The following is a 13,926-nucleotide window of genomic DNA, read 5'->3' as shown; positions in this document are numbered from 1 at the left end:
TCATTGTTACTCATATTTATTACCCTCATATAATGGTTACTGCTAACAAAGGGATGAGTTGAAAATTTTTATTTTTCCACCTGCAGTGACCTGCACTTAATATGTTACCTCTTATTTTTAGCCAAAAAGGCTTCTGGAATGTTGTCCTTCTTCCGAGGGACAGCAGGGAAAAGCCCTGATCTCTCTTCCCAGAAGAGAGAGACCTTACGTGGAGCAGATAGTGCTTACTACCAGGTTGGGCAGACGGGCAAGGAGGGGACGGAGAATCAAGGCATTGAGCCTCAAGGTGTGTTAAAGGAGACCAAATGTGCTTATTCTAGGCTTTGATTTACCTCTTTTAGTTGCCTGTGTTCCTCATGGCTTTAAGTAGTTGCTTCTACTGCTGAAACCAGAACATTCCCTCTCTTCTCACACCTCAGTGGGGTAGAGCGGAAAAAGCATGGCGCTTGGAGAATCCAACTGGTTTCAGATGTCATTGCCATCACTTACTGTGTAGTGGTATTAGAAATCCTTACTTTTGGTACCTGTAAAGTGGCAAAAGCAATGTCTTCCTAGGTTTACTGAGGACTGAGTGATGTTACACATGTGAAACATCTCGCTGTGTAGCTCACAGGATATTCAGATGTTTTCATTTCACTACCTCCTCAGATGGTTCCTTTCTTTACCAGTCTTGGTAAGGTTGAGGCTATTGAAACCCACCTTCATTTTTATATTTAAAAAATGTATCTACCTGATTGTATTTGAACGCAGGGTTAGACCAGGAGTCGGCAAACTATACTGACCTGTTTCTATGAAGTTGTGCTGGAGCACAGGCACACCCATTCACTTACTTATTGTCTGGCTGCTTTTGCTCTATATTGGCAAGTTGAGTAGTTTCAACTGGGCAAAATACTTAACCACCTGATCTTTTACAGAAATAGTTTGACAACCCCAGGGTTAGATCATGAATTAGTAGTTTAAAAAATAGGAACTGCATGAAAAGTTTTCATTAGTAGTTATGTGTTTAGTATTCTACAGGCTGCCATTGGACTGTGATCCTTAGGAGGCATTGGTGCTTCAAAACAATTTTTTTTGAAATGTGAAACTTAGAGAATGACTTGTTCTTCTTTCTAGATGTTAAAATATATTACAAATCTACAGTAATTAGAGTGGATCTGGCAGAAGATCTGCCAGACAAATCAAATAAAAAAAAAGCTCTGAAGTAGACAGTAATGTATTTTATATGTTGTACAGATATCTTAGTATATGATAAAGAAAGCATCTCAAACTGTTGGGGAAGCATTATTCCATACACAGGGAAAACTGGTCATAAACTCTGGCAAAGGAGTGATGGGAAGCTGTGATGTAAGAGCTGAGTTAGTCTATTGCTATCATAAGGATTACTTAAATATAAGAAAAACTATTCTTCAATCTGAATTCTCTGATTGTTAATCTAAAAATTGATCTTTCAAAAGGTACATACATTTTTATTATAATAGTTGACACAGTTAGTTGTGTCCCAGTGCTTGCTTGAGAGTGACTTGACTAGGATAATAGGGGTTGACTTGTTAGTTTTTATTGTTGTATTAGGGGAAAAAAGAACAGAAAAAATGAACTGATAACTATCTAAAACTTTGGCTTTACTAACAATTTTAAACCTTTTTTAGATGAAGTAGATGGAGGAGATACACAGAAGAAACAACTCACAAATCCTCACGTGGAGCTTCGTAAGTATGAGATCAGTACCTTTGGTTTGTGGATCGGGGCTATAATTGAACAGACTCCATTATTTGAAGCTTTAGCTTCATACTAGATAAATAGCCTGTTTCTTGAAATGAATTTTAAATCTGTGTGCTGATGAAGTTTTGTTTCATCTAGATTTAGTTTATAAATTACATTATACATTATTTAATTTAGAAAGGAATTTATAAATTGAAATTATAATATAATTTATACATTACAATTTGAGTAAATGTCTAATGTTCAAATAATTACTTAGTGTAATTTAGAGTCACAGAGTCTTGACAAAAGCATTTATAATTGTGTCTGTGCATGTGAGTGCCAAAAATTTACCATCTAGAATAATATCACATACGGTAAAATTTAAGATGTAAAAGTACAGTGATGAAAATACAGTAATCAGCATAAAATTAGAGATGAGTCTATTTTATGTTTGATTTTTCTGTAAATATGTAAGGATGGCCATAAGGATGCTGTCTAATCCTCCCTGAGGATAACTTTAACAGATACGATTAACAGGGAGGTGGTAGACTTCACCTGAGAAATGCTATCACGGAGAAAATAAAATGGTTGCATTTGGTGGGTGTGGTGAGCAGGCAAGAAGGAAAAGGAAAAGGTATTTCTGATTCATAAAAGCTTTTATTTATTCATTTATTTATTTAAAACCCTTTTGTTTATAGAATTTTCTGATGCCAATGCCAAGTTTTACTGTCGGCTGTACTACGCGGGAGAGTTTCATAAGATGCGAGAAGTGATTCTGGGCAGCAGCGAGGAAGATTTCATTCGTTCCCTTTCTCACTCTTCGCCATGGCAGGCCCGGGGAGGCAAATCAGGAGCTGCCTTTTATGCGACTGAAGGTGAGTCTTTTTAATCTTCTACTCCTTTAAGCAGTATCCATCTTTTTCCCTCAGATAATTTGTGAATCCCTTGAAGTGAGGTAATATGGTACTGACAATTGGGAAACAAACTTTTCTGTTTTTCTTTGTGTGCTTGAGAGGATGAAATAAGAATATTTAAAAGCATATACATGTATATGGTGTGTAATTAGAGACAAACACTGATCAAATCCTTACTAAATTCTTTCAAGTCCTGAGTTTTCCAAATGTAAATAGTAACAGAGAACTCCTGGAAAGTCCCAAAGGGTTACCTCAGAGCTAATGATTTTAAATAGAAATATTTAACCTAAAAATAGGAAGGCCAAGTTCTTAACCTACAAAGGTTTACGTGACCATTTGTACTTCATATTCCATTCTCCATACGTGCTGAAAGCGAAAATATTTGAGAAAATACAGCAGGAAAGATGTTGCTTGATAAGAACTTTTATAACCTTTGCTTACTGGATTGTTCACAAAGAAGTTTTAAAAAGTAGCTCATCTAGCTATGGATTTAGATGTGGTACTGTCAAAAGTTTCTTAACTGTATAAATCCTCAGAAGCCCTTTCATACCTTCAATTACTTGAGAACTGTGTTCTGATCACAGTTTTTTCAGTGATATCAGAAAATATCCCTTGAAAACATGAAGCAAACTAATCTCTTGGGATCTTTGGAATGATTTATTGTAGATTACCTTAGTAAATATTGCCATTGAATAAACATGAACTTTTTGCCTTTTAGATGATAGATTCATTTTGAAGCAAATGCCTCGTCTGGAAGTCCAGTCTTTCCTCGACTTTGCACCACACTACTTCAATTATATTACAAATGCTGTTCAGCAAAAGGTAGAAATCCAAAACTGTGGTCTGTGATTAATTTACTGGGCTCTTTCACATCCAGAGAGTCCTAATGGCAGTTTTCTCTGTGGTAATATGTGAACAGGACAGGACTAGATCTCTGCTGTGCTACTGACGTGTGACAGAATGCAGGGATTTCAGACTCTTTTTTTCCTCCCTTTACCAGTGAGAAGCCAAGAGATCTCAAGCAAGTTGCATTTAATTAAGAACATTAAGACCAGATGCAAATAGATGCACATAACAATTGATAATTTGTAAGTTTTGTTGAGAAATGAGGGCATGGATCCCTTAAGTTGAAAGAGAGGGAGCCAGTGGCCCAAGTGGCCCAAGTAACCCTCCCCATAAGAGTATGAAGGAACCACATAGATTTTCCCCCCTCCATTTCTGGGATTATTGCCTATTATTGGAGAATTTATGTCATAATAAAATTTGTGAATTTGAGAAATTATGAAGGATTACCCTTTGGCAGAATGTTAAAGATATAATATTTTTATTTACATTGCTGCTTTACTTGCTTCTGAGATTCAAAGGTTTGAGTTTCTTTTAGGGTTCTCTGACTCGTAATATTAATAGAAAATCATTTTTGGATATTACAAGAATAATCCACATATTGGTATTAAATTATAAATAATTCTTTTTTTAATACTTTAAAAAATTGAAGTATGGTTGATTTACAATATTATATTAGTTTCAGGTGTATAGCATAGTGACTTAGTATTTTTGCAGGTTATACTCCATTATAAGTGATTACAAGATGCTGGCTATTATTCTCTGTGTGTACAGTGTATCCTTATTGCTTATCTATTTTATACAGAGTATTTTGTTAATCTCATACCCTAATTTGTCCCTCCCCCACTCCCTCTCCCCTTTGGTAACCACAAGCTTGTTTTCTGTATCTGAGTCTATTTCTCTTCTGCATATACATTCATTTGTATTACTTTTTAGATTCCACATATAAGTGATATACACAGTGTTTCTCTTCCTCTAATTTTTTTTCACTAGGCGTAATATTCATTAATAATCCTTTTCGGTAAGAGTTTACTTTTATCTTTTCTTGATTAGAGGCCCACTGCATTGGCAAAGATTCTTGGAGTTTACAGAATTGGTTACAAGAATTCTCAGAACAACACTGAGAAGAAGTTAGATCTCCTTGTCATGGAAAATCTTTTCTACGGGAGAAAGATGGCACAGGTCGGTATGCTGGACTATGCAAAGCACTTAGCTCTGGAACGCTTTGTACTTCTGGTTCCTGAAATATGAATCAGAGAATAACATGTTATTTGTTGGTGAATATTAAACTTTGGTTACTAGGCGAAATTTAACTTTTGAGTTAGTGAACCCTGTAGAAAAGAAGAAAGAGGAATATTTTAGACTGGTCCTAGAATTTCACATATCCAATATCCTAGAAACCCAGAATTGTAGAATAAGAAGGCAGATTCAACATACCAAGTTTTAGAATGAAGAAACTGAGGCTCAGAGAAATTGAGTACTTTATCAAAGTTACACAGCTATTCCTAGAGCTCAGGTTGGTCTAGATTCTGGAACAGTACTCTTCAGTGTGCTGGTCCTTGAACTGTTTTTTCTGTGGTGAGATAAGGAGCTTGTACTAGAATGTAATTTAATGCACTGCTTTCTTCATCGAGTATGTCTTGCTATGGGGAAAACATCTGCTGAAGTAAACTGCCTTTTTAATGATGTAATTGATTTCCATTCTGACACCAGCCTCTTCTGTCATCGTGACTGGCAGTCGTCTGTCAAATACACTTCAGGCCGCACTGGTCTGGTACCCAAGTCCCCTGACCTTTGAGTGCATTGCTTTTCCTACTGCCCAGAAATTCCTAGAGATATGCTGTTGCTTCTACATTGTTCTAAGTAATTGTACAGTTTTGATATCAAAACTTGAAGTTTCTAAGGCTGTTTGCATCTGTTTTTTAAACTGCTTTATGATTTAACAATATATTTTTGGAGTTACTTGTTATTGTTTCTTAGAGTTGATTAAATGAGTCAGTGTATTTCCAAAATGTTTCAGTAATTGTGGAGCTAGGTGTTAATTTCATATGGTACGATTTTGTCACCATGTGTTTTATGCTTTATACAATTATAATGCTTGCATTTAATGACTTATGTTATATAAGTTATGATTAAGTTTTTAAATTTCAAAGTCTTTATAAGGGTAGTGGCTACAAGGAAGCTTTCTGTCCTTTAAATTTAATTACATTCATTAACCACTTGTAGCAACTCAGAAATGAATGACAGAGCACTTTTTTTCTGCCAGGTTTTTGATTTGAAGGGTTCACTTAGGAATCGAAATGTAAAAACTGACACCGGGAAAGAGAGTTGTGATGTAGTCCTGCTGGATGAAAATCTCTTAAAGATGGTTCGAGACAACCCTCTGTATATCCGTTCTCATTCCAAAGCTGTGCTGAGAGCCTCGATCCGTAGCGACTCCCACTTCCTTTCTAGCCACCTCATTATAGACTATTCTTTGCTAGTTGGGCGAGATGATACCAGCAATGAGCTGGTAGTTGGAATTATAGGTAAGTCGACCTTATGTATAGTTCATGATTGAAGCAAGAGTAAAATTTGAAGATTATACTGAATCTGGTCTAGTAATACCTTATTGAATATTTTCACAGACTTTGATTTGAAATTTAAAAAAAAGTAGTTTTTATATTCTGGTACCTTCTATTCATTTCCATTTTCATAATCTTTACCAAAAATGTCTATATTCAAAAGTCATTTAAAGGTGGAGCCCTGTGAGGTTGTTATGAAGATGAAGTGAATTAACATGGTAAAAACCTTAGGCCAGCACGTGACATACTGTCAGCACCTGCAGTATTGTTAACTGTTGTAGAAATAATAGTGACTGTGTTGTCATCTGATTTTATTAATTAAGACAGCTTTTACTACTAATCTCGCCCCCTGCAACAGATTATATCCGAACATTACGTGGGACAAAAAGCTTGAGATGGTTGTGAAATCAACAGGAATTTTAGGAGGACAAGGTGAGCAGAATTTTTGTTCTGTTTACTCTTTAAACTGTTCTTATATCTTCCTCATCAGTTAACATATAGCAAATGGATACCTTTTCAAAAATTGTAAAATGTAAGTGGCTGTCTTTGATTTTATCAGCATTTCCAAGATGATCAAATAATAAAAGGAATTGTTTAGGTAGGGAAATACGGAGTTTTAAATTTGTGTTAAGATGCTAGAGGTGCTCAAAATGAAAAGGTAAAAAAAAAAAAAAAAAAAAAAAAGCCAGAGGTTCTGAGTAAGAGGTTGTCTCGAGTTAACACTTGAAATCTAAGTTCTCTGAGCACTGCTAGTGCCATTTGTGCTTTCAGACATTTCTCATCTGTAGGCAGGAGCGTCTTTTGAAGGAAAAAACTCCTACCAGGAAGGACCTGTCCCTTGTCGTGTGGCACAGTGAACACCCTTCTTCCTTCTTGAGGCCACTGTGGTGTATATGTTTGTTTACAGGGAGAACAGCCATTGAAGTCAGCTATCTGATCAGTTATGTAACAGCTTCCTTTTCCCTTTTCTCTTTCATAATCTTAGGTAAAATGCCGACTGTGGTCTCTCCAGAGTTGTACAGGACTAGATTTTGTGAAGCAATGGACAAGTATTTCCTGATGGTACCAGACCACTGGACAGGCTTGGGTCTGAACTGCTGAAATGAAGCACGTGTTTTGAAATGGACCATGAAGAAAAGGGGCCTGGAACTAAGGACCAAAATAAGCTACATGTTTTATTTCTTCACCACATTCACCACTGTTCACCGAGGCCTTCAGTTCTGCGGCTGTGTAGGCTGTCTGTAGCCGAAGGGTTAAGACTCCATGGATTTGTATTTTGGGTTTTGATACCTACAGATTAGCTATCCGTAGGCTGGGAAGTTGCATGAACATTTTTTTTTTTCCACTTAAGTGGAGATCTAGACACATTTCAAAGGACTAAGGACAAATGTATGGATGGAGATGAGGAGATAGGGTGAAAACGGGGGTGTCATATTTCTTAACAAGCATGTTAAGAAAACAGTGTCTCCTAGATTGTGACTCTCCTGGCATCACATTGGACATGTTCTTACCTAGAAAGCATTTGTAGAGCTGGTCAATTTGTTTTGTGTCTCATGTAGCAATTTAACGTTGCCTATTACCAGAATTTCTGAAACCTTAAAAAAATTCTGAATTATTCTATTAATGGCCAGTTAAACAGATTGACACAATCTGTTCTTTTTTATTGAGGACTTGGGACTTACATTGGGAATCCCACCCTGTGCTTTGTCTTGCCCCGTTCTTGAGTATGTTTTGATGTTTTTCAAGTTCTGTCTCTACTTGTCTGTGGGTGACAGGAGGCTTCCGCCACTAACTTTAAGCCTTTTCGTGGAGTTGTTTTTTAAGCTTGTTTACAACTTTTGTGCAAGTAATATGTTAAACTGCACTTGTCTGCACATGCTCAGTTTCTAGGTTTTTCTCCCACTTTCAGGGTAACATTAAAACGAGTCTACAATGACTAAATCCCCAAAGGGATAATTATTAATGGTTTTTTTTTTTAATATAAAAAATAAATTAGGCCTGAGCCAAGAAGCTGGGTGAGGGAAGTGCTTGCTTGTTTTTTGTTGAGGTAAAGTGTCTTTTTCAATATAATAGCAATTTATGTGGCATCTGTAAAATGAAGACGTTCCCAGTATGGACATCCCTGTTTTCTAACTTTCTGTACCAGTTTCTAGGCCAGTTCTGACTACTGAGAAATGTTAAGAGATAAGCTATTCTTAGTAAGAAACTTGTTTAATAGAATTTTTGTTTGTTTAAAAGGTGATCGGAAGTACTAAACTGTCTTTGAGGAAACAACGTAACCCTGAATATTTTCTGTTGGCTTGTTTCCATAATAAGGGTAGTTTGGGGATTTATAAAGTTTTAAGGGTTCCACTCTTTCCAGGCCTCCTATATTAGCATATATCTATTGCAGTTTTCACTTAATAAGAAAAAAATCTGGATACATTCTAGTTACAGAGATTAAGTATGTGAAATAGGAACATTTGGGGAAGTTTGCTTGAGAAAGTGAAAGTATTAGTTTGGTATTTGGTGCTTATTCAAAACATTGTTTTTTGCTAGAAACAAGTTGACCAAGGACTCATAACCGATCTGATGATAAGCACTTCCCCTGACATGTGGTGTGCCTTTTGAAAACACCCAAAACACTGATAATTTTAGTTTTGACATCAAAGACCAGAAAGGAGTTGTACCAGGCTGAACGATGTGGAACATTATTCACTTCTCCTGTGTCCAGGAACAGTGGCTTTTGCATCTCATTTTGGATGCGAACATGCTTTGCGTCTCTTTTATTTTTTCTGTCATGATGCTTAGGGTCATTTATCCTGTCCATTTCCCGCACCCTTAGTCAGGAGCACTTCCAAGAGCTAGTGTCTTCCACTTGCTGTAATCAGGTTGTTTTTTGGTTTTAATCTCAGTACCATGAGTATAGCTTGAATGCTCCGCTGGAATAGCTGTTGACAATAAAGTGTCATGTTAATTTTGTTTTCCCCACCCATGACTTGAAGAACCACTTTTTTTTTTTTTTTTTAAAGTACTGCTGCTGCTTAGGTAATTTTGTGGCTAAAAAAAATTCCAATTTGATATAATCTGAAGCAATACTTGTTGCCTTGCAAGGGTAATCTGTCCTTTTAAAACTGTCTTAATGAAGGGGAAATACAAAATTTAACTTGTTGTGACTGGTAGAACTCTGTCCTTGGCCCCTTGCTGCTCTTGTTGAGGCCATGACCATGTATATAATACGGCTTTTCAAATATTTTGTTCAGTGCTGAGCACTGAATGACTGTTTACCTCTCTTGAATTCCCCTTTGAGGCCTGGAGGACCTTGATGCTGAAAAGAATGGGGAAGAAATCTTAATACTTTCTTCCTTAGAATAAAAAATGAACTCTGAGAATAATTGATAGTAGCACTAAGAAAGCTATAGTGAACCTGTTGCATTGTATAAAAATCTTTATAAATGAGAAGCGTTTGATGCCATCAGAACTTTATCTCAAAATAAAAAGGATTTACTTTTTTCTTACCCAAGCCTAAGAAAATAAGGGAATAAGCTGTTGCAAGCCCTTTTGTAGTCTACTGAATATTTTTAATTTATAGATATTCAAGTTTTCCTACAGAATGTCCTGCGTACAAGTTTTTCCTTGATCCAGCAGTGAGTGGTTTTCTAACTTTGGCTTCTATTGGGTATTGTAAATAGTAAGGTTGGATTGGTTTTTGTGGCATCAGCTTCTCCTTGGCTTTTTAACCCATTAGCAGTGGGGTTGTATAAAACTGCCGAGGAAAGTAATCTACCTGTAGTAAGTTTGTTTAGCTAGCGGAGTGAAAACCCTTGTGAATGAGCCTGGTGGTTAAAACAGACCAGGCCATTCATCATTCCTCAAGTGTTAACATACTGACTTAAGCAGTATTCAAACCATCTAGTGCAAGGCCTTTTTTGTTCGTTTTTGTAACACAGGTGCAGTTGTATAATAGAAAAATAAAAATTACAATCATGAGCAGTTTTATTAATGCTGCTGTGCTGGTTTTGTAAAAAAAAAAATAATGTACATTATGTCTTTGACAGATTTAATTTCCACTAGAGAAATAACATTGTAAATCAGGATAGCCTCTTTTAATTTAATATGGAAAATGCAATTAACAATATGGGAAATACCTAATGTATTATATTGTATATATTTCTCTACTTTGGTTCCAGCCGTTTTGTATGATTGACATGTTATTTAAGAGATAAAGCTGCCCTGACCTTTTGGAGACTTATACTGTAAAAAGAAGACTTACAATAAACTGAGAATCAACTTCATTTTGTCTTGAATCTGCTTGAGGAAGTTAACAACAAGGGGAGATGGGAGTTTGGTGCGCAAGCCTGGCCCCTCGCCCAGCAGTGTTGCCTACTGTTGGTTCTCTCCCACTGCTTTTTCCGTCTGGAGAATTTAAGTCTTTCTCTAGTAAATAACTCTTCTCTTTAAGTCTCAGAAAGTGGGTGCTACATCTGTTGGTTCGCTTTGGCCAGTCTGGGCCTGGCGTTTTCTGTCCTCAGTACATCTCCAGAACTTTTTCATGTGGCAAAACCTGATACCATACCCTGTAAACAACAACTCTTTCCCTGCCTCACCCCAGTCCCTGGTAACCAACCACCAGTCTACTTTGCATTACCATGTGTTTGACTACTGGAGATGCTTCATTATAAGTGGAGTGATGCAGTATTTGTCTTTTTGTGACTGGCTTATGTCACTTAGCATAATGTCCTTGAGGTTCATCCATGTTGTAGCATTTTCTTCCTTTTTTAAGGCTGAATGATATTCCACTGTATATATGTACCACATTTTCTCTTTGTCATTCTTCATCAGTGGACATTTGGATTGCTTTCACCTCCCGGCTATTATGAATAATGCCTCTATGAACATGGGAGTATAAATATGTCTTCATATTTAAAAATTCTTTTGAGTGAATACAGAGAAGGGGGATTGCTGGATCATATGGTGATTCTATTTTTTTTAATATTCTGAGGAAACGCCATACTGTTTTCCATAGTAGTTATTTGTGATTTTACCTGTTTGAGTCTTCTCTCTTTTTTCCCTTAGTTAATCTAGCTAAAGGGTTGTTAATTTTGTTGATCTTTCCAAAAAACCAACTTTTAGTTTCATTGGATTTTTTTTTCTATTGTTGATCTATTCTCTATTTTGTTTATCTCCGCTCTAATCTTTATTACTTCGTTCTATCTCCTAGCTTGGGGTTTGGTTTGCTCTTCTTTTTTAGTTCCTTGAGGTATAATGTTATTAATTTGAGATCTTTTTTAATGTACACATTTACATCTATGAACTTCCCTCTAGTTCTGGTTCCACTGTAGCCCACAAGTTTTGGTATGTTGTGTTTACATTTTCATTGGTCTCAAGATTTTTTCTAATCTCTTGTGATTTCTTCTTTGATCTTTTGCTTGTTCAAGAGTGTGTTGTTTAATTTTCACATATTTGTGAATTACTAGTTTCCTACCGCTATTGATTTGTAGTTTCATTCCATTGTGGTTGGTAAAGATACTTGGTATGATTTCAATCTTCTTAACAAGTTATGCCCCCAAAGAAAACTTTTGTTCTGCAACATGTATTCTGATGTCTTAGGCTAAAACAAAAGAGAAGAAAGATGAGGCAGAGATCACAGTAAAGTGTTTTGAAACTGACAGTCATGAGTGAGATGTATGAATACATCACCAGTTGCTGTCCTGGGAATTTTATCTGATGTCTTCACCTATTGAAAGAAGTTAAAATTTTTAATTAAAAATTATATCTTTTCCTGATTTGTTAGATTGAAAATAAAATCTGTAAAGAGATCATTTTACTATAGTAAATGTACTTTAAAACATCCTTGGAGTTAAGTGTCTCAAATTTGGCCCTGTTGGTTGTTTGCTGGTTATTACTTAAAAATTTTCTAATTTGCCAGAATTTGTGTGACAGGGTAGACAACTTTTAACCATATAAATTCTCACCTTTAGGACATTGTTTGCACTTAAACGACTCTTAGCAAGGTGCCCTAAAAGCTGATCCTATTCTTGTTGTTGTTGGAGGAAGATTCTTTCAGGGAGATTGCTGGGTCAAGAATGGACCAAAATGATGCAGCCATTAAGGAAAATAGTATGGAGATCCCCTAAAAAACTGGAAATAGACTTACCTATGATCCAGCAATCCCACTGCTGGGCATATGTCCAGAGAGAACTCTAATTCGAAATATGCACCCCAAAGTTCACAGCAGCACTATTTACAACAGTCAAGACATGGAAACAACCTAAATGTCCATCAACAGATGACTGGATAAATAAGTTGCGGTGTACACACACACACACACACACACACACACACACACACAATGCCATACTACTGAGCCATAAAAAAGAATAAAATAATGCCATTTGCAGCAACATGGATGGACCTGGAGATCATCATACTGAGAGAAGTAAGCCAGAAAGAGAAAAATACCATATGATATCACTTACATGTGGAATCTAAAAAAAAGACACAAATGAACTTACTTACAAAACAGAAACAGACTCACAGAAAACAAACTTACAATTACTGGGGTTGGGGGTCGGGGGGGGAAGAGGATGGGGATGGATAAACTGGGAGTTAGGAATTTGCAGATACTAACTATTATATATTAACTAGATAAACAAAAAGGTCCTAGTATATAGCACAGGGAAATACAGTATCTTATAAAGGCCTATAATGAAAAAATATGAAAAGGAATGTATATATACACACATAAATATATATAAAACTGAATCATTATGCTGTACACCAGAAATTATCACAACATTGTAAATCATTGTAAATACCTAAAAAAAAAAAAAAAGGCCCCAAATGAGGTTGCAGTGGTGATCTGTAGCCAGAAGAGGGCTCTGAAGCACTCGATCCTAAAATTTCAAAATCTGCTTGGCAGAGCAGTATAAAGCTCTAGAAGTCCCAGTGGGTCGAGGGGAACCCAAGTCCCAAAAATCTTTGCCAGAGTCCTAAGTGTCTAATAAGCTGTTCTTTGACAAGAGTCTATTAGAGTATGTAGTTTTCAGATGGAGGTTTAAGTTGGAAATAATTTAATATTTTCTACTCAGAATGTCATTCTTTTTTCAAATGAAGACAGCACTAAAAGCTTTTCATTTGAAGGAGCACATGCTTGATATGTTTGCTACCCTTACACACTGAAACAGTAGAGTCAAGGCTGTACAAGTGAGTGACTGTTGGAAGAAGGACATTAGGAAAAACTAGAGAAATCTCAATGAAGTGTGGACTTTAATTAATAATGTTCCAATATTGGTTCATTAATTGTGACAACTGCACCTTACTAAATATAAGATAAGCAATAGTAGGAGAATAGTAGCAATTGTGGGCTATCTGGAAACTATATTATCTTTTAAATTCTTCTGAAACAAACTAACAAAAAACAAAAAGTGGGTGGTTATACTGTAGTTAGGAAGAGCCCTACCTTAAAGTTACTGACTTTAGTGAGATTAAGCTGGAGTAGGTCTTCTTTTGATCTCACTGTCCTAGTGAAATATTTTTCTCTTTCCCCAATTGCTCTACATTTAGAAGCTAAACAAGTGAAATGATGCACAGCTGGGTTCTGCAGCCGTGGATCTGGCTGGCCAACTGCAAGGGATTTGAGCAGCTGTGGATTTTGGCATCCGTGGGGGCCCTGGAACCAAGTGCTCACAGATGACAAGGGACGACTGTACCGCCATTTCTGATGACTCCTTTTCTGGCCTTGGATAGTTTCTTCCCCTCTGTCAGATCAGCGCTCTGCTGGATACCCAGCCTCTGCGGGTCTCTATCTGTACAGCTCTCTCCTGGCCAGTACTCTGTCCTTCACACTCGGCCGTGGCCTCCCTGGATTCTCAGCTCTGTCTCCTCACCCCAAGGAGTAGAACAGGATCCTCCCCGGTTCTCCC

General features: G+C 36.6%; 1 protein-coding gene across 1 annotated transcript in view; it reads left to right on the top strand.

Moving 5' to 3' along the window:
- The window catches only part of PIKFYVE (phosphoinositide kinase, FYVE-type zinc finger containing), a 73,219-nt gene extending 62,923 nt beyond the window's left edge, over positions 1–10,296 (top strand). The window contains 9 exon segments of the mRNA XM_032479169.1: positions 122–286; positions 1,647–1,706; positions 2,400–2,576; positions 3,334–3,437; positions 4,512–4,640; positions 5,725–5,986; positions 6,381–6,392; positions 6,395–6,454; positions 7,008–10,296. Coding sequence (XP_032335060.1) covers positions 122–286; positions 1,647–1,706; positions 2,400–2,576; positions 3,334–3,437; positions 4,512–4,640; positions 5,725–5,986; positions 6,381–6,392; positions 6,395–6,454; positions 7,008–7,123 — 1,085 coding nt within the window. The 3' untranslated portion in view covers positions 7,124–10,296.
- Positions 10,297–13,926: the final 3,630 nt, after the last annotated feature.

Source organism: Camelus ferus, chromosome 5 (genome assembly GCF_009834535.1).
Source record: "Camelus ferus isolate YT-003-E chromosome 5, BCGSAC_Cfer_1.0, whole genome shotgun sequence".
NCBI lineage: Eukaryota > Metazoa > Chordata > Mammalia > Artiodactyla > Camelidae > Camelus > Camelus ferus.
Note: the sequence above shows the minus strand (reverse complement) of the source record. Positions and strands in the feature narration are given on the sequence as shown.